Source organism: Carettochelys insculpta, chromosome 17 (genome assembly GCF_033958435.1).
Source record: "Carettochelys insculpta isolate YL-2023 chromosome 17, ASM3395843v1, whole genome shotgun sequence".
NCBI classification, from domain to species: Eukaryota; Metazoa; Chordata; order Testudines; family Carettochelyidae; genus Carettochelys; species Carettochelys insculpta.
The window spans coordinates 11,836,922-11,864,348 of NC_134153.1; the positions used below are offsets into that span (position 1 = coordinate 11,836,922).

Here is a 27,427-nt window from a genome sequence, read left to right on the forward strand (position 1 = left end):
ACGCAGCCAGTGGGTGTGGAAGCGATCCGTTATGGTTACTGCCTCCTATTGCTTCCTGGGGCAGGGCAGGCTGTGTGACTGTGGGGCTCCGAGTGCATCCGGCATCCCAACAGCCCCCAATGACGCCCAGTGTCTCCTGTCTGCCCCCTTCTCCCTCCAGGTCTGCGAACGAAGGGGTGGGGATATTTTGCACTTGCTGGGGAGGGGTGGCTTGAGCCAGAGTAGGGTGTCAGGAGGGGGTCTGTGTTCAGTCCTATGTGTGTTTGGCGCGGGGGGTGGGATCAGGACTGGCTGGGCGGCAGGGGTGGAGGAAGCAGCTGGTGGGAGGAAGGCCTGAAAGGTGCCGCGGGAAAGACACCCCGACCAAGTCACTCCAGCAGCCCTGCCCGCCGCCAGCGCAAGCCGCTGAGCAGATCGGCCCCGCCGAGCCTGGTCCCCTGGGACAGGTGGGCCGGGCCCGCTTGGAGCCGAGCACCACAGACCCACCGGCGTAGACTCCTCACAGACGCCCGCGCCGCGGAGCGGACCAAAACCCCCAGGCGCACTCTGCGGGAGTGTTGTCCCGCCTTTGCCCCGCCCCTCCGCACGGGACCTCTTCCTGCTCTCGGACGTGTGTTCCACCAACTCGTAAAAGGAAATAAAGAGCAGCCAGAGCGGCTTCCTTTCTATCGCTGCGCATGCGCTGAGGGGCGGGCGGTACTGGTTGTCCCTGGGCGAGAGGAAGGAGGCGCGCGCCCACTACCACAAAGAGGGCCCCGAGGTGGGCGTTGCCGCAGAGTGGAACGCCGGAGGGGGCGTGGTTTGCGTGCCGCTGTTGGAAAGTGTTGCAAGGGTGGCTGGCTGAGCAACAACCTGTCAGCTGATTAGTAGGGCGGTGCAGCCCTGGGACCCGGCTGCCGGGGCTGAGTTTTGGCTCCTGCCTTGGGGCCCTCGGGCGGGGGTGGAGGTGAGCTGCAGCGCCTCCTCAAATCTGGATTTCTTCTCCTCTAACCGGTGCCACAGCATCGATTCCTCCACCAGATCCTGACAGTCTCCAGTCTCCTCCAGCCTATGCAACAGCCTCCGTTTTACCTTCTCGCAGCCCAGTAACTCCACGACCCCTCCGGCGTGTGTGAGAGTCTCGTATCATCCAGCTTCCAGTGCTCCGTCTGTGCAATGGTCTCAAACTTCTTAGTGCCTATCATAGCAGCTTGCAGTTTTCCAATCAGTGCAACAGCCTTGAGTCTGCCAGCATCCAGCACAGCTGTCGTCAGCTTTCATCCACCTCAAGTCCATCAGCATCCAGAGTGACAGCCTGGAATTCCTCCTCACCCTGAGAACAGCTATGAGTGCTCCACCATTCAATGTAATAGCCTTTTAGCCTGGAATTCTCCACCCAGTGCCAGAACATCCTTCCATCCAGTGCATTAGCCTCAAATTTGCTTCCAGCTAGCGCAATAGCTTCCAGATATCCGTCATCTATTGCAACAAACTGTACCACATCAGTTAATGTTAGTGAACCAATTATTGCACCATCCAGTGCAATAGCCTCAAATACGCAGTAAGTGCCCCTGTGGCTGCTGTCATTCTGGAGCACGGTCAGTTTTCAGTAGCTGTGGTGTCAACCTTATTGCCCGGCCTCCAGGAAACAATGGAGGTACGTGTCCCTCGGAAGAGCTCCAGTTATCTTTCTGATCTGCATCAGAACATGCTAAGAGCTGAAGAAATACTGGGTCCAGGCAGGTGGCAGCAGGAGCACGAGCCACCCAAGAGAGAGCTACAACCAAGTCACCTTCAGAACAATACTACTCTCAGTTGTGACCCACACCTGAGGCCTATCATACGTCGACGAGCCAGATCTTTGCCCACCTCCCCTGAGAGGTTGAAGAGTACTGCAGCACAATGTCGTGTTCCTGGGTGTAGCAGAAGCCGCATCAACCGGGTGAGATTTGCTGATGCATTGGGCTTGGAGCTGGCTGAAGTGAAAGTCTTTCAGGTTGGGGAGGATCCATTCATCCCCTTGCATGTTCTATCCAGGCTTTCCATTAATTCAGATCTTTGCTGCAGCCAGCTTGACATGGAGTTCACCATGCATTTCTTGGTGCCTGACTTCCAGCAGCCTGTGGACTGTGCAGACTTCTCCACCCGCCTCCATCAGCAGCTGGTGTGTCTAGAATATGTGACCAGTTCAGACCTGGGGCTCAGAGGCACTGTCCAGGTCCTCAATATGGCCTTTGAGAAGCAGGTGTCAGTTCGCTACACCTTCAATGAGTGGAAGAGCATGCATGAAGTATGTGCTCACTGGCACAACAGCAACCCTGCCAAGGATGGGAAGAGTCAAGCTGATGTCTTCACTTTCTTTCTCCCCATGCCTCCTTTCCTCCTCCAATTGTGCTCTGTGGTCCAGTTTGCAGTGAGATATCAGGTCAATGGGCAGGAGTATTGGGATAACAACCAAGGTAAGAACTATAGCTTCACCTGCAGGAGTCACCCTCTCAAGATGCCTAGGGAATGTGAGGAGAGCTGGATCCATTTCATCTGAGCAAGAAGATATGGATATAAGATGGCTTCAGTGGCCATTGCTTCTTTGGCGTTCCTCTCTGCTTCTCTGACATCACAGAAATCCTTCAGGAGGCAATGATGTTTCAAAAGAGCTTCAGAAAGGATAAAGGGCCAAAACTGCATGGATTTATAGCCCATAAGATTTCAAGGGATGCAAGGAGATTTCAGAGAATGTAACCCAGGACAGAACATGCTAAAAGGGGCATTGTCAGGTTAATACATGAGAAAGAAAATGTATTTGTTACTAAGTCTTTACATGAACAAAGTTGAAAACTCCAGTTTACTTTTCACCATTTTATACTGTTTAACTCTTTGCACTTCAGTAAAGCTCACCTATTTTACATTTTTCGTTCAAGTATTGTTTGTGGTATTGCAGAATGCCAATTCTGCAAACACTGCGGAGCAATGTTTATAGCCAAATTATTTGTAAGTCTATTTAAACACATAAAATATTTCTGTTGATAACTTGTTTTTATTATTATTTAACAAAACCTAATGATGGATTTGAAGCTACCTGATGGTGTCCCCATACGTAAAGTTTTAACCTGTGATGTTGGGATTTTTTTCCCCTCCCTCTCTTAAAGTCTGTCATTGATTGAATCAGAATGATTCTTGCTAAGATGTGTATCTTGAGCCATGAGGCTGGGCCTTCTTGGAAAAGGCCTGATATTTTCAAGGCAAGGTTAAAGCAGTTCTCTGGATATAATTTTCAAATAGAAACTTATTCGTTTCTTGCATAACTATGTTCACTAAACCTAACTGGAGCACTTACACTTTTTTAATTGCACCTTCCATCCAAGGATCTCAAAGTCCAATCCAAATGTTAATGAAAAAAGCATCATTACCCATATGTGCCTACGTGGGGAAGAAACCTAAGAGGGTGAGTGCTAGGACTACAACATGTATCTGTTACAGAAACATGAAACAAAGCCTAGCAGTTGTGATTTCTACCAGTCCATCCCAATACACTATTGCCATAGAACTGTGAATCCTAAAATTAGCCACTTGGTATAAAAAAAAACGGTGGTACAAGAAGTTATGGGCTCCCTTTTTTCTTGCAGAAAATGGGAACTTACAGCTTGACTGGTAAATCCATATCTGCTTGGATTCACAAGCAGAAGTCTCCCCTCTACTGGAGTGGGAACATAGCAGCCTCTTGGAGAAAATGATCTTCTCAGTATTTTGCCTGTTGCTCTGCTTTTTTGTTGTAGAGGATTTGATCCCATAAAATGATGTGATATGTGTACGGCTTCATTGTGGAAAATAGGAAATATCTGCAGTTATGAAAATGTGCAGAAAAACTCAGAAAGCTAGATACTTATTAATACAGCCTAAATATTAAAAACGGATTAATTAGTGATTTTGGGTGACCGAATTTGGAGAGCTCAGCTAAAGACACCTTGAAGGGTACTGATTTTCACAAAGCATATGCTCAGCACTTTCTGGAAAGCAGAGCCTCTTTCAGGTATCTCAACTTGGATATGAAAAATTCAGGAACCAGAATCACTTCTGAAAATTAAGGCCCTAAGCAACACACACAGCCAGTTTTATCCTAATACAAATATTTTAAACACCCATGTTAACCAATGCAGCCTTAGGTTGTTAAACACCTAATGAATAATTGGCATCTAACTCCTATGCAACTTAAAGTGCTACTGCTTTTTGTTTTTAAGAGTTCATTAAAGAAAGAAACAATTACTTTTGAAAAAATGCATACTAAAAAAAACTGGACTGGAAATGCCATTCAACCTTAATCAGCTTTGGGTCTTTTTTTTTTTTTTAAACAAACACTTTTAACATACCATTCTAACATTATTTTTATCAAACTGAACAAGAAGTCAGTAGAAAAAATTTTGGAAGTCAAAGAGAATCTGTTTTGTTTTTTTTTTAAATGTACCTACATTTTTTAGGTAACTTTTAGAATTCCTCATTTTCAAGTTTCAACTGTCTATCACCATCTGCCACTGACAAATGATGTTTCTCACTCTTGTGCATTGGTGGCCAATTCAGTACACTTTTTGAAAGATAAAAATCTTGTCAGGGAGCTATCCCAATGCATACCATTAGGATATTTTACTGGTCAAAAGAGTAAAGAGTGGCAATCTGAAAATCTGGGTTGTTTCCCACTTTTCTACAGGTTTTTATATGACTTTGGACAAGTCATTCAACCTCTCCACAATCTGTTTTTCTTATGTAAAGTAGGCATAAAACCCACTTTTTATAAATGTGTTGACATCCTTGCAAAGAGGGTGATGATATCTGTAGTAAGTGCATTATAACCTATCATAAGAACACGTACAGAATGTATATATCATTTTCATATGACTTGATTGCTTGTTGATGTTAATGTTTAGTTGACAGGCTCCAAACTGTCTAGTATTATGGCACAAGTCAGACCTAATAGACAATGTTCCTTCTATGAAATTGTATTATGATCAGTTGGGGAAACATTTTAGAGCATATTTCTTTATTGAAATATTTCCCCCTTAGCTTATATGTGGTATCATTCCCAATTACTCTGCAGCATGAATGAGATAACATGGTAAAGGTGCTTTTAGGCTACAATTGAACTACCTATATTCTTAGTTTTGCTAGGCCCTGCTCCTTTTGGTCCTGAAAAGCAGAAAATAACTGTAGTGAGCTCTGGCTACTCACCCAACACCAACCCTAAGCCTAGGTCCTGGAGGGAGAAGGGCCAGAGTAGAGTTGCTGTGACAACTCTTCATTGACCAAGTAGGCCCTATAGGAAAGGAGGATTTTCTGCTCCATTTAAAGTCCTTTTGCATTATTGCATTTTGTTGCTATAATTAAAAAAAAAATCCTAGGAATCTGCTGTCCTAATATAGGTAAGTAATTTTAAACTCCCTGAACTTTCTTATCTGACAGTTAACTAAAATAGACAGCACATTCAATTGCTGGGTACCTATCTGACAGAGTGTTAACAAGCTTCCAAACTAGCTTAAACTTTTTTGCTTATTTTGCTTTTCCTAGCTCTGCAATGGCAAAGTATGTCAAACTTTTACAATCAAACATTCATAGTGCTCAGTCTGTGTCTTTGGATCTATACCAGCTTTTAACTTTCAATGCCTATTCTTCAAAAAAAGTCAACAGGGCTGGTCCAATGACATTATAGTAATGCAATGAACTATCATGCTGGAGGGAATGGCCTGCATGCTTTAGCTAAAAGGTTGAACCACCTGGAACTAAAAAGTTGGAAATAGGAGAGCTGATTCAGTCTTCTGTGTGAGGTAGCATTATTAAGTACTGTTTAGTTGAATGTTGCAGAGTCAAGAAATGAAACATTGTTGAGCCTGGTATTTGTCCATCTGGTTGAAAAAAATAAAGCTAGAGGTGGAACATGAGAAACTAAACTGTATCTCAAGCCTAATATTACAGGAACTGAAAGTTAAATTGCTATACAGATGCTGGCAAGAGCTATTGAAAGCCTAGACTGGCAGGATAAAATGTAGAACTGAAAAGGGAAAGACCCAGGCCCAGGTTTTGCACAGCAGCTGAAAAAGTCTTGGAAGAGTTTAAAGAATTTTGTAAAAATAGCCTATTATTAATAATATACAGTACATAAACCAGTAATACCATCTTGGGTGTCATGCAAAGACAACAAACCATTCAAGCTTGGCTAACATAGCTTTTGGTTTTGACACAAGCCTAGAATTTATATAAACAGGTATACACTTTCAGATACTTTATTTGATATAAAATGTTTGTTATACATTAATTTAGTGGTAACATAACCTTTGTGATAGTCTAAAACTGGCCAAATAATTTAGAATTAACAAAACTTGAATGTTCGAAGGCATGTAAGGGGATCAGGTGCCCAAGTCCCATAGGTTCCTTTGAAAATCACACTTAAGTCATGGAGACCACTTCTGTAAGTTGATGAGCATCTCTTGCAAAGTGCTGTTAAAACTCAATTCTGGTTTAAGCTAATGGTAGTTCAGTGTGTTACTTTGTAGAACAGAATCCATTGATTGCCAGTTAAGTTGGGCCTATGTTCTTACATTCTTTATAATTTTGCATTGCAAAATGTTTATAGTGTTGCTAAATACATAGCTATATAATCAATCTTAATTTCTAAGCAAAATTCACATTTCTCAAGTCAGTGTTACCATCATGAAATTTAACACTGTAGTGTTAGGCAAGCTTACAGGGTAGGTAAAATTCCCATGTTGAATGCTTGCACATTGTTTTTAAAAGAAATCACTCTGTCGTCTCCAGAATTTGAAACCTGTATGGCATTTCATATTATAATTGGAATTTGCTTTTCAGATAGTTTGCTCTAGCAAACACTACTACTGAAGTCTCTGCTTATGTGCCTTTTGATCAATTTAACAAAGAAAAATAAACAAATCTAAAATTTAGGTATTATGACTTAATGTTTCTACTAATGTATTGTGTTATTCAGTACAATGTGCACTTTATACAATGAGGTCTGTCTGCCTATCAGAGATGCCAGGAACCTGTCCTCCCACGTAATTCAGCTGGAGTTGTAATTACTCATCTCCTCTGAAAGTCAGAGCAGCCCTGCATGTAGATATTCATGATAAATGACTGAGATGCTAGCTATGTTTTCTACACATTTTCTATATAAATTATTTTCAATTACAAGGGTGCAGAATTACCAAGTATCCAGTTATAAGTATCATAATTAAGGTTCAGATTCTGCCATTGTCATTTTTGGACAATAAACAAAATCCCACAATCTATCCAGAACTTTAACCTTTGAACTTATAGCGGGGAGGGGCACAGAGCACTGCTTGTGTGGTGGTGAGGGGGCTGACTCAACTTTAGCTGCTGATCCTGGCTAAGGGCTGGCTGCTGGTCAGCTGTTCCAGTGATCTGGGGGCTGGTTGAAGATCAACTGTTCCAGAGGTCAGTTTGCTCCAGGACAGATTTGTAGCCTTAATCATAATTTATATATTAGTCTTTATTACAGCATAACCTAAAGCTCTTGTAGAGTATTAGAAGAAGCTGAATTGCAGTAATACTTTGAAAAAACCATTCTTAAAAAATGCCACTGTGAGGTTCCAAGGTTAGGTATACATTGTATTGTTAAGTCACATTGCCAGATCAATTAGAAGCAAGCACAGTGTTCCTGGGACTGTGAATGTCTGTACTTTGAAAGGGTACATCATGGCTGTGTCTATGCTACAAATTAACTTTGAAGTAGCCTGCAAAGTGTCTACACATGCTTTTCCTTACTTCAAAGTTAACATCAAAGTAAGGGAGGCTAACTTTGAAGTCACTACTCTATTCCTGGGAATGGAGTAGTGGCTTACTTCAACCTGTAACTTTGAAGTTAATGTGTGTAGACGCTCTGCAGTCCTTACTTCAAAGTAAGGAGTCCTCCAAGGAGGGCCCCCCGCCTGGAGAATGGAGACAGTCTGGCCAGCCCAGGCAGGGCTGTAAAAGGAAGCAGCTCCCCGGCAACCCCAGGCAGGAAGCTGAAAGTGTGCCACAAGCAGGGGCAGCATGAGCTGTGCCCTGGACTGCCCCTGCTTGAAGCATCCACCAGCCTCTGCAGCCCCTACCTACCATGCCTGCATGACAGGACCCCCCTCCTCCTCCGGGGGCCCCAGAGACGGGGTCCCAAGAATCACAGGGCACAGGCAAGGGCGGCACCAGGAGGGGACCCCCCTGGACAGAGGCAGAGCTTAAGGACCTCCTTGCTCTGTGGGGGGAGGAGGAGGTCCTGCGGCAAATCAGAACCCGCCAGTGCAATGCTGAGGCATTTGACTGGCTGGCCAGTGGTCTTGCCGCCCATGGACACCCTGATCAGCTCAGTAGCAGCATCCGAATTAAAGTAAAGCAGCTGTGCCAGGCATATATTAAGGCCCATGATGCTGCCAGCTGGTCAGGGGCACAGCACATCCATTGCCCCCACTACCAGGAGCTGCACAGGCTCCTGGGGCTGAAAGAGGTGGCCAGCCCAGAGCACATAGTGGACACCTCCGTCTCCCCCACCCCCCGCCACAGACAGCGGTGAGGAGGTGGGCCCCTCCGGCATCACCAGCCCCCCGTGTAGAGACCAGCCCACTGAGACCGAGGGCGATGATGGGGGCTCCAGCGATGGGACCCTTGTCATCGCCCTCCCTCCGGAACACGAGCCGGACATCATCGAGCCGGGCCTCACCTGAGTCCCAGGAGGTCACAGCTGGTATGTTCGGGGCAAGTGGGACATTGCAAGGGATGGGGATGGGGATGGGGCCCCTCCCAGAATAGCCCCACAGTCCACACACCTGTGGATGGGGGAGAGGGGAGCATGGGCTGATCCTTGCCAAGTGGGAACCCCTGGGTATCCGGGATCCCACGGGTCATTGGGCGGCAGGGAGGCAGGGCAGGGGGCAAGGGAGCAGGAGATCCAGCCCCCACCCCTGAGTCGGGAGCCAGCGTTCATGATCTGTACCCCAGCCCCTCCTGTCTCCACAGGTCCCTCACCAGCTGGCCATCCCTGCAGTCCTGAACGGGCCACAGTTGCGGAAGGCCAGCAGGCTGCCCCATTGCCCCAGCCTGCATCCCCCCACGGCGGTGGAGGGATGAGGAGATGGCCGCCAACCAGGTGGTTGTGCAGGACCTGACCGGCGTGCTGCAGGAATGGCTGGAGGTGGAGCGAGACGTGGGGGTGAGGCTGGCCAACAGCATAGATGCCATGCTCCAGGCCTTGGCTGGCCGCCGCACCCAGCCTTCCGCCCCCTCACCAGCCCATCCTGCAGCTGCCCCTCCAGCCACACCGCCCGACGTGCGGTGGACCTGTTGCCAGCTGAGCAGCTTGAGCTGGCCCAGTGGCTGATGATGGAGGCAGGATCTCCTGGCCCAGCCCCAGTGGCCCCTCCTGTCTACCCTGTGGGGGCAGAGCCCGCAGCACCCCCACCCCAGCCCTACCTCCCCGTGGTTCCGGCCCCATCACAGCCCTGCAAGGGAACTCAGTCCCGGGGCAGCCATGGCCGACGTGGCTCCCAGCCTCCCATGCCTCAAACCAAGTGACCCAACCCCCATCCCAGCCTCCATCTCCAGTCCAGTCCCCCACCCAAGCCCCCGCCTCCCCACTGCCAACCAGTCCCCCCGTGCACACAAAGGTTTCCACATTACATTCAGTACTGTATGTTAGTTTATTTCCCCCATTAAAGCTTCCCGTTCCCACCCTAGCCCATGTCCATGGTGCTTCCTGGAGGTGGGGAAGGGTGCAGGGTGGTGTGGTGTGGTGTGTGGCCGGGGGGATCAGAGCTGGCCCTGTGTGAAAGCCCGGCACAGGGCATCCCAGGCTCTGACTCCATCCTGGTGTGCCTCATGGCACAGGGCAGCAGTCGGCTGCTCATAGCCAGCCCCCGGTCCACAGCCCAGCCCTGCATGGGCTCCCAGCGGCCCTCCACAAATAATGGAGGGCACAGCAGGTGGCAATGACCACAGGGGTATTCGGGAGGCTGACGTCCAGCCTAGTGAGGAGGCACCGAAATCTCCCCTTCAGCCTCCCGAACACCTGATCGACTGTGCCCCTGGCATGGTTGAGGTAACCGTTAAAGATGCCCTGGGCCAGCATGGTGTGGCTGGTATAGGGCCACATGAGCCACGGGTGCAGCGGGTAAGTGGCATTGGCCACGATGCAGGGGGGCATCATGATGTCCCCAAGTGGGTGCTCCCACAGGGGGACATACGTGGTCTCCTGCATCTGGCATCCCAGCCACGAATTCTGGAACACCTGGGCATTGTGGGATCTGCCCTGCCACCCCACACACACATCCAGGAAATGGCCCCTCGCGTCCACCAGGGCCTGGAGTACCACTGAGTGGTACCCCTTCTTGTTTATGTAGGTGGCCCCACTGTGGTCCGGAGCCTGGATTGCAATATGCCTCCCATCCAGGGCTCCAAAACAGTTGGGGAGACCCAGGTCCCCCAGGGTCATGACATGTCGCAGGAGCACTGTGTTGATGGCTTGGACGCCCTGTAGGGGAAAGAGGGTGGACATCCATGACCACTAGACTAGGAGCCCCCTGCCCCCTGCCAGGTCACCCCCTCCCTGGGTGGGTCCATGGTGAGGGCTGGCCATACCTCCTTCAGCACTGCTCAGTCGGTGGCCTTGCCTATGCCAAATTGGTGGCCAACAGATCTGTGGCTGTTGAGGGTGGCCAGCCACCATAGTGCGATGGCCACCCTCTTCTGCACCGGGCACACTGGCCGCATACAGGTGTCCCGGTGCTGGAGGACTGGGGTGAGCCAATGGCAGAGGTCCTCGAATGTCTGCCAACTCATACTGAAATTCCTGAGCCACCGCTCGTTGTCCCAGTCCTCCAGCACCAGCCGGTCCCACCATTTGGTGCTGGTGGCATCTGCCCACTGGCTCCAGATCAGGGGGGACGGAGGGGGCAGCATGAGGGTGGTAAGGACCTCAAGGCGGGATCCCATGGGAGCTAGCTGCCTGTGCTGCTGGTGCTGCCTGGTGAGCAGCGTGGCCAGCAGGCTGAGCAGGACAGTGATGGCATCGTCCTCACTGAGGGGGGTGAAGTTGTACTTCGAAGTAAGCAACTTCAAAGTTATTTTGTAGTGCAGACACAGCCCATGGTTCTTACCTGCTTTCCTGTCCTCCAGATATAAGTCAGAGGACAGGTGTGTTAACAGACTGTAGCAGCTCTTGTGTCCTGCAAGTACAAGGACTGGGATTGCATATAACCCCTGTAGGGGTTCCAGGAAGAGTATAAGATTCTGTGGGTACCCACATAAGGCAGAGCACAATCCAATGCCAGAACATACTCTCTGTCAATGGCTCCAGTTTGCATCTGTTCACCTTGAATCCAAATGTGTACTCCTTGCAATGCAAAACACTTTCTTACTTGCATAGTTCTATTAAAGTAATGGGGACTACTCATGTGTTTGCCAACATGAATAAGAACTGTCCATCTGGGTCTTTACTTCTTGTCAGAAAAGTAAGCAGGTGAAATGGAAAGCACACACGAAGCACTTACGTTGAGCAAGAAAGTGCTGTTTTGACATAGTCATTTATTCAGATCATAAGGGCTTTTCTTCCATTTACAAGAAACACTGATTTGCTCATAGGTAAATCATTAGAAATCTTTCTTTTCTGATTATTCTACTAAACACCATTCTATGATGGATGCTACTAAAACCTGTTGGCTACCATTGGCTTATCATAGAAACGCACTGCTGGCTTCCATGAGTAGATATTGTGCTAAGTGCTGGCAAATGTTTTAAAAAAAACTTAATGTGAATGCAGGCAGTGTGCAGTAATAATGCTGCCAGATTATGAAAAGTTGAAACTCTCAGTGTAAAGGGTATGTCATATACCTTGCAATATCTGTAGGAGAGGGTAGAACACAGAAGTGACTGAGCTGTAAGGCCTTTCAACATATGGTACTTGTATAGTGTCTCTCCCTTTCTGTAGCATTGATCTGACAAGACTGAGCAAGAACTCAAATATTTGTCCACTAGTATGCAAGTCTGGTTGTGCCTGTTACCAGGTTGCATAACTCTCACTTCTGGAGATAGGAGAGTTAGACGTAACTCTTATTAAATTAACTGTATAACATTACTGACTACATGGGTTGAGTTGACTGAGCATGAAGTTGAACTGAGCTATCTTGCATTAATTTGATATGTGACAGGGCTTTTTTTTTTAGATGCTTTTAAGTTGATAAATATTCACACACTAGTAATGGTTCCTATCATGGCATATGATATATGACAGCTTCCTGCTTTTATATAATTTTTCCTCACACATATTCTGATCATTAGCAGCTTTAGAGCCATTCACTCCAAGGGCACATAGCACATCTTGTTGGATTCTGAAGGTAAATGTGTGACCATCTTTGTAAATTCACCAGGCAACTAAACTTCTCCAGATGTGCTATTGTGAAATTGAGTGTTTCCCTTCTCAGAGTACAAATTTTGCAAGAGTGAACTCTTTACAGACAGATTATTGTCACATAATGTACTCTTACAAATCAAATTATATTTAAGATATTCATGCAGTAATTGAATATGTATCTTGCAAGGATTCTTCACATTCATTTTTTTAAAATTAAAAATGGAATATGTGCCAAGGAGAAGAGGGTAAAGGTATTGTCATTATCAGTCTAATGGCTACGTCTACACGTGCCCCAAACTTCGAAATGGCCATGCAAATGGCCATTTTGAAGTTTGGGGCATGTGTAGACAAGGCCAATATTGTACAGACTAAAATTGAATGCAATTTACCACTGCACTAAAAGAAAATATACTTTGGCTTTCGTATATATAATAATGCTTTGTGGACGTTAAATATTCTGTAAAATGCTTAATCCATTAAAATAAATTGACACATAATTTTATTATAAAGTAGTAGCTACAAAGCATTCCTTTTTCAGTGTTTTATGGTGTCATTGCTCTATGATACTTTTGTTGTTTGCAAATACACGGGTTGGAAACCTTGATAAGCAAGTTAGCACACTGTTGTCATTAAGAGTCAGAGACTAAAGTTACTTTGCAAATAAATAAGATGGTCTTGCTTAATACAGCCAATTCAAATAAATATGGAAATTTCAGACACAGTGGACTAAATTGACAAAGTGGACTTAGGCTCAGTATAGCAGTGCCTCATTTTAGGCATCCTGCTGATCCTCAGCTCTGAGTTAGATTTCTAGGTTCTCTTTTCACCATGTGAGGGGATTTAGGTTTCTAATCATGGGATTCACAGAAGCTGGAAAGCTGAGTAAGGGCCTTTAAGCTAGCCAGCAGGAAATGCTGAGGAGAGGGTTGGTGCCTAAAGGTACGTCTATACTACAGGGAAGATCAACCTGTCATGGTCGATCTTCTGGAGTTAGATTTAGTGCTCCTTGTAGGAACATGCTACATCAAATTTACTTGGCGCCCCTGTTGACCATGGTACTCCTGCCCCCAGTTAGGAGTAAGAGAAGTTGACAGGAGCACAGACTCCATCAACCTCCCTTAGTGGAGACAGTGCTGAAGCCTGAATTAAGGTATGTCGACTTTAGCTACTTAATTAACATATCTGAAATTGTGTACTTACTTCGACTTTCCCTGTAGCGTAGATGTGCCCTAAGCCTAACCACTCAAAGAGAGCCAGAATCCTAAGTAGGCAAGAGGGAGGGACCTATTTCCACTTGGGATTCACAAGCAGGAAGGAACCCTCTCTTGGAGTTGGGTGCCTGGGACAGGCCAGTCCCTTCTCAATAAAAAAAAGAGTGAGAGTCCATCACAGATCAGCTGTCAGAATAGTCTTGTTGTCTATAGAAGTAAACAAGACCCCACTCCTTTTCATCACTTATGTTGGCAAATGGTGACAATGGGGAAAAAATATTTACTAGCTGCTGGGGAATATCTGAAATATGCTTACATCTTTTTTTTTCAATGTGGCACTATATTTTCTTAAACTGCTTTACCTTAATAGATGTTAGGTTAAGTTCTATTCATATTACACATACTAATTACATTAACTTCAGTTAAAGAGGAATTGTACTATATTACTGGAGAGTTGCACAGTATTATCCTTGCAAACCTATATTGAATGGGAGGCATATTAATTACTTTTTGAATATTTATCACTTGGTTCTTTGTGTCTAGCTATCAGAGGACACTTTGTCATTAACAATTTCCATAAGTTAGTTTATATTCTGGTTCTTATGTATTATTTGATAAAGTGATTGGCTACATCTACATGTAACTGTCGACAGAGGAACTGCAACAGTACCTCCGTCAACTGATTCCGCCCACACACCAAAGCACTTTGTTGACAGAGAGCATCTATGTGCACCTGCTGCTCTGTTGACAGAACCGGCCCCATAATCCTGGAAGCCAGGTGTGCATGGAGGGAAAGCCCTTCCCGTAACACAGCTTCCACACGCCCTTCAAAGGGCTGTGCTCTAACCTCACTCCCTGCCTATGCAGAGGCTTGCCTACCTCTTGCAGGGAAAGCTAAGGTGTTGCAGAGCTCCTTGCAGTTTGTGAGAGACACTGCACTTTCCAAATTGCTCTCTACCTTACTGACCCCTCACCCTCCCTGACACCCCACCCTCCCAACACCATGCCCTCCCCTCCCTGCCCCAGCACCCCCGAAGGAAAGCATTTAAATTTACCAGAGACCCTTAAGAACCTGGTTATATTGAAGAGATCACCACCAGCTTCCCCCGCAACCATGCACATCCAACTTTATTCTCTTCATTGTCTCCCTGTCTTTTACTGGATCAGGTTCTTACACCGTACACTCATATCTTTGCAGTTTTACCCCCATCTGCATCTCCTTTCTCCTTCTACTCTTCCATTTGTACTTTTTCTAGTCTTCACTGTTGCAATATTTCTCGCCTCATAGCATGTTGTTTTCTGTCACATGGGTCTTCAATAGCTAGCCTAGGGTATATTAAGTTACTGTCAATTTGTGCAGTGATTATTTCAAGACTGTAATAATTACTAAATGCAAATACAGATTTATCCTCTTATCTGCAACGCTTTCCTTCAACAGAGAGCAAACACTTACTTCAGATACCTCAGGTGTGTATGTCAACACAATTTAAATGTTTGAGCCATCAGTTACAAGGCTTCTTTTAATGCAAAAGAACAACCTATAGCTGTGATGTATATTATCAATATATATTTTAATCAGTATTAATAACTCTGACACTGACTTGTCAAATTTATTTGGAAAATAAAGCATTGCAGATGACTGACTAAATAAATAATTGCATTTATATTACTCTAGTTCAGTGTTTCTCAACCAGTGGTATGAGTACCCTTGGAGGTACACCAAGGTACTTCAACTCATCTAGATATTTGCCTAGTTTTACAACTGGCTACATAAAATTACTGATAAAGTCAGTACAACCTAAAAGTTCACTCAAGCAGTGACTTACTTCTATTGCTTCACATGCCTCATGCTGAAATGTAAGTACAATATTTCTATTCCAATTCATTTATTTTATAATAAGATCATAGAAAGTTAGCAAGTTTTCAGTAGTAGTCTTTTGTGATATTATTGTATGCTTTTGTAAGTAGTTTTTAAGTGAGGTGTAATTCGGTGTTATACAAAACAAACCTGACTCCTGAAAAGGGTATGGTAATCTGGAAAGATTGCATGGCACTTGTTTCAGGACCTCAGATTACCTTAGAACCACATTTCTCAATTGGTAGTATGCATACTATTAGGAGACATCTGGGGGTACTTTTTTTTTTTTTGAAAAAGGATACTTTATAAAATAACAGTTGAGAAACACTGCTTTAGTGTAAGAATGCTAGTTTCACTTTTCAATAGTCATATACAAGTTCGTATTGAAGATGCAAAGGGGTGTGCTTGTAGCAATACATAGTGTCACAGTGCTGTCTGTTTGATTCCTTCCCCTTTTTGCATATGAAATCAGAATAGATGTTACCCCTTTCTCTCTTATCTCCTTCTTTAAATTATGTGTACACCACAAATCTGTTGGATAAAGTAAAATAGGAAAGTATAAGGTGCTGACACACACATATATCACCCATAGGCTGTGTCTATACTACAAAAATAACTTTGAGGTTACTTACTTTGAAGTAAGCAACTTTGAAGTTGAGTGTCTACACACACCTTACTTTGAAGTTAAACTTTGAAGTAGGGCATTATTCCATTCCTGAGAATGGAGTAAGGACTTCAAAGTTGGGCTCCCTCACTTCAAAGTTAATTTCGAAGTAAAGGAAAATGTGTGTAGACTCTCTGCTGGCTACTTCAAAGTAGTGCCTAACTTCGAAGTTAGTTCCTAGTGTAGACACACCCACAGGCCGTTTCTACACAGGCCACTTCTGGCATGCTAATACACGGAGCAAAAGATGCTAATGAGGTGTGGATACAAATTCCCCGTGCTCCATGAGCATAATGTCACATGATTTGGAATCTGGAAGAATGGTCTTCCAGACTCCAAAATGCCGTGTAGAAGAGCGGCCCCTGAGGGGGTTCCAGAAGGACGTGTGTCTTCCAGAGGCCCCTTCTCCCCAAAAATTTTCAGGAAGAAGGGGCCTCCGGAAGAAGGACTTCCTTCCAGAAGCCCCCCTGGGGGCTGCGCTTCTACACAGCGTTTTGGAGTCCGGAAGAATGGTCTTCCAGACTCCAAATCACGTGACGTTATGCTAATGAGGCATGGGGAATCTGCATCCATGCCTCATTAGCATCTTTCGCTCTGTGTGCTAGCATGCCACTTCTGAAGGAAGTGGCCTGTGTAGAAACGGCCATAGTGTTTATACACCTGGCCAATTTCTGCATTGTTACACTAGCGTAAAGCTAAAGTAATGCTATTAAAGTCCATGAAGTATCCATGGCTCTATTTCAGGCAACACATTTTTTGCATAGATATCATAGAGCTCTTTTCATATGTGTTCCAGTACATGCAGAAGTAATACACAATTGTAAAATCAGTCACAAGTTTAATTTTGTGGCTAAGGACATCATAATGTTAGAGTGACCAAATAACAGCATAGTTTTGCTGATAAAATGACAATATTTGTTTAATCAGTGAGGATCTATCTACTTCTGTGTTTTGGCTCTGAAGGATCAATGTGTATGTGTGTATATATGCACTAATTGATTGTAATCCCTTTGCAGCCCTTAGTGCTCTATTTTTTACTGAAAAAATGTTCCATGTTATTTATGCTTTATAGCTCCAGAAAATTATTAGCTGTTTTTCTAAGTCATTGGACTCATGTTCCAATAAACGTGAATAATCTCACCTTCTGCTTAATTCTGTGGTAGTTTTATAGTTTTAAACATATTCATGTTATTGTTTAACATTAATTTTACAAACCCATTGTTTTTATTGCCTTTCTATTTTTCTTTACAAGAAAAATAAAATTGTTCCCTTTTAGTAAGAAGTTATATAGAGTTGGTTATAGCTGCAAAACTTATTTTAGAACATAATTAGCATCTCAGGTATTTTATCTTACTATACATACTTTCCAGCTTCACTCATTTAAAAACAAAGACTAAAAAAGGCAAGGCTAAACTTGTCAACCAAGTCTAATGTTAGAACCAGCTTCTCCTCTGATTAGCTTTTCTGCTTATGATCTCAGACTCACAGCTATTTATTTAGGGTAATCCAGTATGACACTTGATACTGAAGCTTTTTGGCACAAACACTTCTGACCCTTCATAAGTCTGCCCACATCAGTAGAACTGTCTCTCAATAAAACTCTTAAGATGAGAAACACTGGACTAGGAAGAACAAAATCTACAAAAACTTTTTTCACAGTATTATATTCACAACTCAACTTTATTTTGGGGACTTGCATTAGTATCTGTTTTGCAAAGACTTTTCAAAGTATCTGTTTTGCAAAATCAAGCAAATTTTCTCACTTTTTAAATCTTATTGTTATCCTTTAAATTCTTATGAGCTACAGGCTTAAATGTGTGTAGGTTCCCCCCCCCTAAATCTTGTATGTCGTTTTGCTTTCTGATCTGAAAGTGGCTCCTGATTGATATTTTTCTATATAATTTACAAGCTAACACTAGAGAAAAGTTTCAGAAGTGTCTAAGTGATTTAGAAGCCTATGTCTCATTGGCTTTCAATGGGGCTTAGGCTACTAAATTACTTAGGTACTTTTGAAAAATGTTACCCACTTTGATTTCTCAGCTAAATTACATTTGATTTAATTGACCTACATGATTTATATTTTGGTTGTTTAGTGTCTCCAATGAGCTGTCAACATCGTGGCTGTGTCTACATTTGCATTTCTCTTTCAAAAGAGGCATGCGAATGAGGGAATTGAAAATGCAAATGAGGTGCAGATTTACATATCTGGTGCCTCATTTGCATATTCTTTCAAAAGAAGAGAAGCAGTGTAGACATGGCTCTTTCAAAAGTAAACCCCATCTTTGAAAGAACCCTTCTTCCCATAAAAAAAAGAGCTTCTTTCGAAAGAAGAAAAGGGCTGTGGCCACACTTGGCAAAAACTTTGGAATGGCCATACAAATGGCCATTTTGAAGATTACTAATGAGGCACTGAATTGAATATTCAGTGCCTCATTAGCATTAGGACTCTTCCGGCTGTGGTGCTTCGAAAGTGTCGCTTTCGAAAGCTTGCGGCTCGGCACAGCTACACAGGGGTCCTTTTCGAAAGGACTCTGCACTTTTCGAAATCCCCTTATTCCCCTCTGCTGAGAGGAATAAGGGGATTTCGAAAGGTGCGGGGTCCTTTCGAAAAGTACCCCATGTAGCCGTGCCGAGCTGTGAGCGTTCGAAAGCAGGCACCACGGCTGGAAGCGTCCTAATGCTAATGACACACTGAATATTCAATTCAGTGTCTCATTAGTAATTTTCAAAATGGTCATTTGCATGGCCATTTCGAAATTTTGGCCAAGTGTGGCCACAGCCAAGCTGTGTAGACGTGCCTCTTTTGAAAGAAGAATATGCTAATAAAGCACCAGATATATAAATCTGCAACTCATTTGCATGCCTCTTTTGAAAGAGGAATGCAAGTGTAGACACAGCCCTAGTGTGTAGATTAAAAGGAAAAGAGGGTGAAGGGTGCATGTACTCAGGAAGTATATTACGTCCCACTTAGGACATATTTACTTCCACCTTCTTTTTGGATCTTCTATTAGAGCTATCATTTCTAAGGCCCAAATCAACCTTTCCACACCAAAAACCTACAGTCGACTTCATTAGTTTTACATGACAGATTTTCTAACAAATCATTCTTTCAATTTGCTCAGAATGGTCAGAATCATGGCTTCAATGTGACTGTAGAGGTAGATGGGAATGGAAAATAATTCCAGGCTTCCAACTCCACACCCATACAATGTGGAACAAGTAGAAAGAAAATAATGTTTCCTTTCCTATTTAACTCTATTCCTTTGAAGTCATGCTGTCAGGAAAATCTCACTTTTTGTTCATCCAATTCCCTTTCAACCATTCCAGTTGCTTTCGCTGTGGAACAACCCTATACAAAAAACTGGCAGGAGAGGAGGAGCAAGAATTGAAAATACAATCATCCCACAGTCATGCTGAGGAAATAAGGAAAGTAAAAAATGTGGAGGAAATGGGACCTCACCTCCTTTTCCCCCTCTGAAGGACATGCTTTAGTATTTTGACCTGCATTTGCTTGATTCTTGAAATAATTGACTCTTTTCACCTAAAAGAACTGAGAGAAGGTAGAAGATTCTGATGATATCCACAATACTTACGTTTTGCGCCATAACAAGTAGGGGAAAGAATTGTGTGTGTGTGTGTTTGTGTGTGTGTAGTAAGAAAAGTACACACACACACACACACTTGACACTTTCCCCTGCTTGTTATGGTGCTCTGTATATATATAGGGTCAGATACATGAGTGCATGTGACGAAGCAGGTCTTTGCCCATGAATGCTTATGCTCCAAAATATCTGTTAGTCTGTAAGGTGCCACAGGACTTCTTGTTGTTCCTGAAGATACAGACTAACTCAGCCACCCCTCTGATATATATAGAGAGATATACATATCTCACAGACCTGGAAGGGACCTGGAGAAGTCATCAGGTCCAGTCGCCTGTCCTTTCAGCAGGACCAAGCACAATCCATGACAGATTTTTTTTAATCTATTTTCCCCAGGCCCCTTCATGGATTGAGCTCATAGCCCTGGGTTTAAAAGGCCAATGATCAAATAACTGAAATAGATTAGCTTCCTTTGACTAGCTGCTTCTTCATTTGATTAAAGTACAACTAAGTGTGTTTTTCTCTGTACTCCAGATTTCTTGTGGGAAATTTAATTTTGTTTTTGTCGTTTTCAGGGATCTGACTATACATGCTTTAATGCAGATACACATAAAGCGGTCCTCTTTGTTAATAATATGTAATCTGTAATCCTCTGAGATGTTGAGCCCCTCCTGAATCATAGAATTCTCTCTATTCTGACTGAAGTCCGCTCCTCCCAAGAATTACTCAAAATTTCCAAATTTATTTTCATTGTTTTAGATAATAGAGACATCTGGTGGTCATTTGAAATATTTCTTTCTTCTGACATTTTACCTGTTAATACTGTTGCAAATGTTACACTTATTTTTTTTTCTTTATTTTGTAAGTAAAGCTTTAGCATTTATTATTTCTCTGTCTTGGACTACATCTACACTAGAGAGTTTTGTAGACAAAACTGGGGTGTTGTTGCCAAAACTCATGGAGCATCTACACACAAATTGCATTTTGTTGTCAGAAATTGTCAACAAAGGCTGTGTAGATGCTCTGGGATGACCTTTTGTCGATAGGGTGGATCAAAAGATCCACCTGCTTTTATGTGTAGATGTGATCTGTTGACAGAAGTTTTGTTGGACCATCTCTTCCGACAGTAGCTTCTGAAGACAGATGCTGCTAGTGTAGACATAGCCTTGGAGGCCCTCATACAATGACTGTATGCTTCCCTATCATTAAAGTTGATTTTCTCCTACTGAATTTCCCTTCTTCACCCAGGGGATACTCTTGCACTGCTGCATCCTCTAGGAGTGAAAGCTGTTTTATAACCTCTAAAAGGGAATCTACTAGTCAGACTAGCATTGTATGATGGGGAGTGCAGTGTGGCCTACTGGAATGAACACTGAACTGGACTTTTGAAGATGTTGCTTCTCTTCTCTGCACTGGACTGCTGGGTGATATTCACCTCTCATGCCTCAGTTTCTTCACCTGTTAAGTGCAGTAATACTTCCTTTACAAAATGCTTTAAGATCCACTTATAAAAAATGCTATATAAGAGGCAGAGTTTTGTGTGAGATTATTTTATCCCCAAATGCTGAGCTTTGTCCTATGTTTGCAATTGTGCCACAAAAGTCAGAGTCTATAGCCTCTTGATGAAGACACCATGCAATTTCCTCTCTATTATATGACTGTAATTGTCAGTAAAAGTCTGAAGGCTCTGTTTCCATTTACAAACTACCTGCTCTGCACTTTCATTGTCTCTGATGAACGCATTAGAACTTATTTATTCATTGGCTGGGTTATTAATTTCTGATTATCCATTTAACTTATGTAAACATTGGAAGTTAAAAATTTTTGTAAACATTTGTTCCTTGCCAATTAAAACTTTTTTGATGTACTAATCTTTGGAACTCCAGTGGACTACAATGCATTCCTTGTGTCTCAACCTAGATAGTCTATTTTACTCCTAGAAAGAATTGGATGGGTGGTTCAAACTTTTTCTTGGTGTGGAACACATGTTAATAAAATCATCCCATGGAGCACTTTCCCTCTCCTTTGCAATCATGTAGATCACCTCTCTTCCCATTCATAATCACAGCATTGCTGAAGCAGTTATAGCAACTGTTTATGTAGGAAACCCTAAGGAAGTATTTAATATATTTTAGCAGTCTTTATTACTATTTAGGACCTAAAAACAAGGGAAATGAATCAGCATCATGAGACCAGCCACCTTCTTACAAGACAGTTTGAGTCTTGTTGAAATAGCCTTCAACTGCTACTTACTTTCACTCCAGTGAAAATAACTTACATTTCTTACAGGTATTGTACCATCACAACTGGGAAGGGGTGGACTCAGGGGCAGGCTGTGATAAGACATACCTCTAAGAAATTTAAGTGTGCGGTGGAGTGCAGGGGGCTTAGAGTGTGTGGTGGGGTGCAAGGTGGGGTCTGAAGAGGTGGGGAGTATAGGTATTAGGGTTGAAGTGTATGAGAGGTTTAGGAGAGAGGGTTGGGGTATGGGGGCCACAGGAGTTAGGGCAGGGGGTGGGAGTGAGGGGGAGCGACTCTGTGGCCACATTAATTTACCTGGCTGGCGCTACCACAGCCAGGCAAATACAGCTGGACCAAGGGCCAGTCCCAGATCAAGGTCACTGAGAACAGACAAGGGCTGGGCCAGGACTGCGCCATCCCCACTGTGGTAGGAGTTGGGCCAGGCCACCATAGCCAGAAGGGGGCTGCTGTAAGCCCTTCCCGCAGCAGATGGGGGCTGAACTGCAGGACCTGCTACAGAATTGCCCCTTTCAGATGGCAGCCAGACCAGGATCACTGCAGCCACAACCCTCACCACGGCCAGAACAGGGCTGGGGCCAGGCCACCATAGCCAGATGGGGGACACCGCCAGCCCTTCCCAGTAGCCCAGCTAGGAGCATGCACACCTTCCCTACATTGTGCCTGTAGCTGGCCCTTTTCACTCCTGTCTGCCTCACTTGGCTGCTCTTGCCAGTGCCAGCCTGTAGCAGAGCGGAGTGCACCAGCTGGCTCAAATGCTCCAGCTGCCTATTTCCAGAGTGCAGCCAGTTCTTACTGGAGTGGTGCACCACCTTATTTTCAGCTCTGATTCTGATATTTAGTCATTGCTATATATAACATCACCTTAATTTGATCTTTCACTCACACTAGCTAGACACATTTCAGTAAGGAGATGGGCCCACAGTAATCACAGACAATACCAAGAGACTTCTATGTATACATGGCTGCTTACGTTTTCAGGATGGGCAACAAATTGGTGTATAATCTCTGGCACTTTGGAGAGTGGCTTCTGGAACACAAATATTGATCTCTTTAGCTTCAGAGATGTCAAGGAGAAAATCACGATGCAGAAGTGCCAGAGGAGGAATCATTGAAGGGGCACAAGAGGAAAGTGGTGTGCAGTATTCCCTGTAAGGTGTGCGCTTATGTGGCTGTTCAGGAGAAATTCAAATGCCACCCCAGCTGATTTACAGCATGCCCACAGCTAGTTTTTACATTTCTATTGGTGCTGCACATTCATACATACCTCTGTGCACATAAAAATTATCCCACACAGAAAAATTCTGTACATGGATGGAAAAGTTTAGAGCAAATAATGGTTTTGTGATGGGGAAGATGGTATATGAGACGGTTCATGCGATACTGAAGGAAAGGGGGGAATTAATGGTGGGGCATCACACAAAAAGGGGTCTCGGGGAAGCACAAAAGGACTGAGGGGGGGCAGAGGGATGCAACAAGAGAGCTTGTGAGGAAGGATAAACAGCGGCCATGTTAGGTCAGAACTATGGCTCGTCTAGCCGTCTCCTGTCTCTTTGGGGAGACTCAGCTGCCTCAGAGAGAAGGCTCATAGCAGACTCCTCCCAGCTTCAGGCAGTGAGCGGCTTAGGACCCGCAGAGACCGGGGCTCCTGAAGAGGAGTCTGCGGGAGCGGAAAGAGGCACTAAGGGGCAGTGCTGCGGCTCGTGGAGAGGAGTCTCTGGGGGGGCCGGAACAAGCTGGAGTCAGTTAATTAGAGCTAGCCTAGGCTCTGAGGTGGTTCCCCCGCGCTGCGCTGCGCTGCGCCACAAAGCCAGCCACTACACCGCGCTGCCCGTCTCGCCAGCAGGTGCGCACCTGAAGACAGCGAGTGGCAGCAATATCCCCGCCCTTGGCGCGGCACCTCCGAAGCTAATTGGCTGCCAAGACATAGCGCGGCAGGCGATTGGCTAGGAGCTTTTCCTCTGAGCAAGTGAAAGTGATTGGCTGAGAGACTCTGGCGCCCTTTTTGCTTTGCTGACAAGGTGTTGACGACAGTTGTGTCTGTCTGTACGAGGACGCGGAGAGCGCTGTGTTCCCGACTGCCCCTTCAGGGCCCCCCCGACGCCGGGGACCGGTGAGGTAACCAGGTAGGGGCAGACTCTCCTCTCAGCCACTGGGCATATGACGGTGGGGCAGGTCGCTCCGAGTGGGACCATAGGTCTAGGAATCGGATTTCTCACCTCAGGGAATGGGACGGGTGCCTGACCGGGCCTGGAGATGTTGTCAGGGAATATATGTAGTCCCTCAGTGATCTGGGGGCAGAGGGGCCATTCATTAACTAGACCTGAGGCTCAACAGCTGCTTGGGGGCGGGGGAGCTTTAGCCTCCACAGGCCTCAGTAGGGATCAAATATTTGTCATCAATCTGTGAGGATTTTGGCTCTCCCGACCTGGAGGGCATGCTGCTCCTCGGACTCACCACTGAGGTAGCATAAAAAGGGGTTCCTCTGCAGAAGGAATTTGTAGTGGCCTTTCCCTAGTTGACCCCAGTTCTGACAGTCTCGGTGGGGAGCTGAAGGGTTCAGTGAACAAGGTCAAAGGTGTACCTTTGCTTCAAAACCACACATCAGTGGTTGCGGATCCCATCTCCTGCGAGGAATTTGACCCCTTTGGAGAGGGCAGGTTTGAGTCATGTAAGCAGAGCTGTACGCTGAAGATTGCATTTGTGCTGTCTGTGCTGTTCCAATGGGAAAAAGAGAGGAAGGACTTAAGTTGCCAAAACATTCCTTGGAGCCAAGCACACTGTGTGGAGTTCTCAGCTCAGTGTTTTGCAGCTGTTGATATCTGGATTAGTGACCCTAAGCCACTTGAGGGGGTGGGTCTTTTGGGTTATTTTGCTGGATTCCACCAATACATACCTGCTCTTTTTCAAAAGCACGTAATTTTTGCTTGCTAATAAAGACTTACTGGATGTGAGGTTTCTAAAAGTAAAATGCAACCAATGAAACTACAGGTTGCACCTCTTAAATATGGTGCTTTCTTGTCTGGCAACATCTGTAGTCCGGCAGGATTGGTGGAACCCAGCAAATAATTCCCAAAGAGCATCCTGGGTCTGGGGCCAGAGCAGTGGCAAACAGCCTGGCCAAGTCTGGAGCCTGAACTCCTGCCCACCCTGCTGCAGCACAAGGGGTAGGAGGCAGAGCCCCTCCCTGTGGGAGCTCCCTGCTGCAGCAAATGGCTGAGGTCAGAGCTCCCAGCGTCCCCAGGAAGCCTGAAGTACCCAGGGTGCAGGAGACTGAGGCTGCCCAGGGCAGAAGCCCTGGATATTCCGTGGTTCAACAAATTCTGTCATTTGGGACCTGTTAGGTCCCAACCATGCCGCACCAAGGAAGTGCAATCTGTAGCTGAAAATTCATTAAGATAATCAAAGAATGATTTGAATACTAGAAATAATCTAGGCTTTAGGTGCAGTGTTGCTACTTGATTTTGTGCCCATTGACATCAACATGATTTTTGCTACTGACTTCATTGGGCACTGGGTTGGTCTCTGATAAAACAAAAAACTTCTGGTAGTGCCCCACTAAAAATTCTAATGTACTTTCTGGTGAAAAATTAAACCATGCTTCTCAAATCAATTGCAAGGTGTACAAGAAAATTCATTTTAATTTAATTTGCATTTTTTCTGTGACATTTTGTTCCTTTGTTGCACAGCTGATTATGTGAAGTTTCCAAAATGTCAGCTGGACGTGAGGTGCAGGTATGTATTTGTAAGGTAGGAAAACAGTGTTTACTGGGTATTAGGTGCTAGTTTAAATTAATTTACTATCTTTTCTCCGTCTTAATTACAAGTAAAGATTTACATTTCATTAATCTCATTAACCCCCAAATTCATCAGATTTTTAAAAAATATTTTGGTATTCAATTGTTTGACAACTGTGCAATACTGCATGCATATTAACAGAAAAACATAGGCTATTAAGTCAAGAACTCTAGTTCCTTTCCCCAAATATCTTACAATGTAACAAAATAGGAAAAAGAAACAGTTTGAAAATTTGAAGAATGTCTCAGGTATTTGTTGGCATCTGAAACATTAAAGTAAGCTTGTTTTGCTATTTATTGTTCGTGTTCCTTTTCAAAAAAATCATTATCCACAACAACCATGGAAAATACCCCAAAATTAAGATGCTTTTTTCCAAACACTTTTTTTTTTTGAAAAGGATGGGTACACTGAAATAAATCGTGTGGTGTAATGGCAATAATTTAAAAAGAGATGAGGTAGATGAGAGAGATTTCCTAAGGAAGAGCACTATGTAACTAAAAAGCATTTACCTCATCTCTCATTAACAGAATTTGCTCCAGAACAATATATTAATTCACTCTCTGCAGCTGTCTACACTTGAGCAATCCATTGACAGAAGTTACTGTTGGAAGATATTATCCAACAAAACTTCTATCGACAAATCATGACCAGACTGCAAAGTGGATCAAAAAGGCAATCTACTCTGTCGGGCTGCTCTCTCAACAAAATGGTCAACCAGAAGTACAGTGGACGGGGCTGCCTGTTTTCCCAGAAGCCCCGTCTGTCGACAGAAGACCCCCGGAATGTCCACACTGGCTTTCTGTTGACAGAGATCTGTTGAGAAAGTGTTCTGCCTCATGGGGGCACTGCAGAATGCTATCAACAGATGCGCTGCATTCCGTCGATTTCCTGTAGACAGAATGCCTTTGTAATGTGGACACTCCATGAGTTTTGTTAACAGAACTGTCTAGTGGAGAGCCTGTCTCTCTCTACTATACCAGGACCAACACAGCTAAAATAACGTTGTATACAATGTTTTAAAAACTTGTATTATTTTTATAAGCTTTGAGGGAATTTTATTTTCAGCTTGAAACTATCTTTTTGGGAAATCATTATTTTATATTCAGAAATATCAGGTATTTTGATATGATATATACAGACAATGCATAGAATTCTGATGGTACTAAATCAATAATGCTATTGATAGAACATCATAGTTATACAGTCCACTGATTCTACATGCCTGCTCCTGCAGACACATAAGTACTTAATTAATGTTAGTCATCTGGATAGTGAAGTGAATTCCATGTACTTTTGGAATACTAGGAAAAATGCATTTTTCTTTACATGTTCAACTTTTAACAGCATTATGTTAGAACTTAATGAGGTTATTCACAAGTATAAAATTGCTCATAAGTTTTTGTTGTTGGGATGGTGCCCTATATTTAATGTTAAAGACACTACATAGTTAGTTCTATGGCATCATTTCAAAATGTGGATTTTTAGCACTGTCCAAGAAGTTGAAGTACTAACATTGTACTTTGTGAATGTTACTAACAGTTATTGTCTTATTTTCCTACAGTTATTGTGTTGAACACAAATAGGGTTTCATTATATTTTCAAAGAATAACTGTAAGGAAGTAGAACAGTGTGGGGCCCCAGTGTTGCTGTATTGGAAATTAG

The 27,427-nt window shown here is 44.2% G+C and overlaps 2 protein-coding genes across 6 annotated transcripts in view; both read left to right on the plus strand.

The window, feature by feature from the left end:
* Nucleotides 1-825: 825 nt before the first annotated feature.
* PPP1R3D (protein phosphatase 1 regulatory subunit 3D) lies at nucleotides 826-7,233 on the plus strand. Its single transcript, XM_075011970.1, has one exon. The coding sequence runs from the start codon at nucleotides 1,631-1,633 to the stop codon at nucleotides 2,519-2,521; it is 891 nt and encodes a 296-aa protein (XP_074868071.1). The 5' UTR covers nucleotides 826-1,630; the 3' UTR covers nucleotides 2,522-7,233.
* An 8,067-nt stretch (nucleotides 7,234-15,300) lies between these two features.
* Nucleotides 15,301-27,427, plus strand: part of SYCP2 (synaptonemal complex protein 2) — a 109,747-nt gene continuing 97,620 nt past the window's right edge. For 3 of the 5 annotated variants that reach the window (XM_075011708.1, XM_075011710.1, XM_075011714.1), the window contains exons 1-3: nucleotides 15,301-15,444; nucleotides 23,811-24,093; nucleotides 25,657-25,702. In XM_075011708.1, the coding sequence (XP_074867809.1) occupies nucleotides 25,679-25,702 (24 nt within the window). In that variant the 5' untranslated portion in view covers nucleotides 15,301-15,444; nucleotides 23,811-24,093; nucleotides 25,657-25,678. The remainder of the gene's footprint in view (nucleotides 15,445-23,810; nucleotides 24,094-25,656; nucleotides 25,703-27,427) is intronic. The other 2 variants (XM_075011709.1, XM_075011712.1) reach the window with 2 other exon arrangements.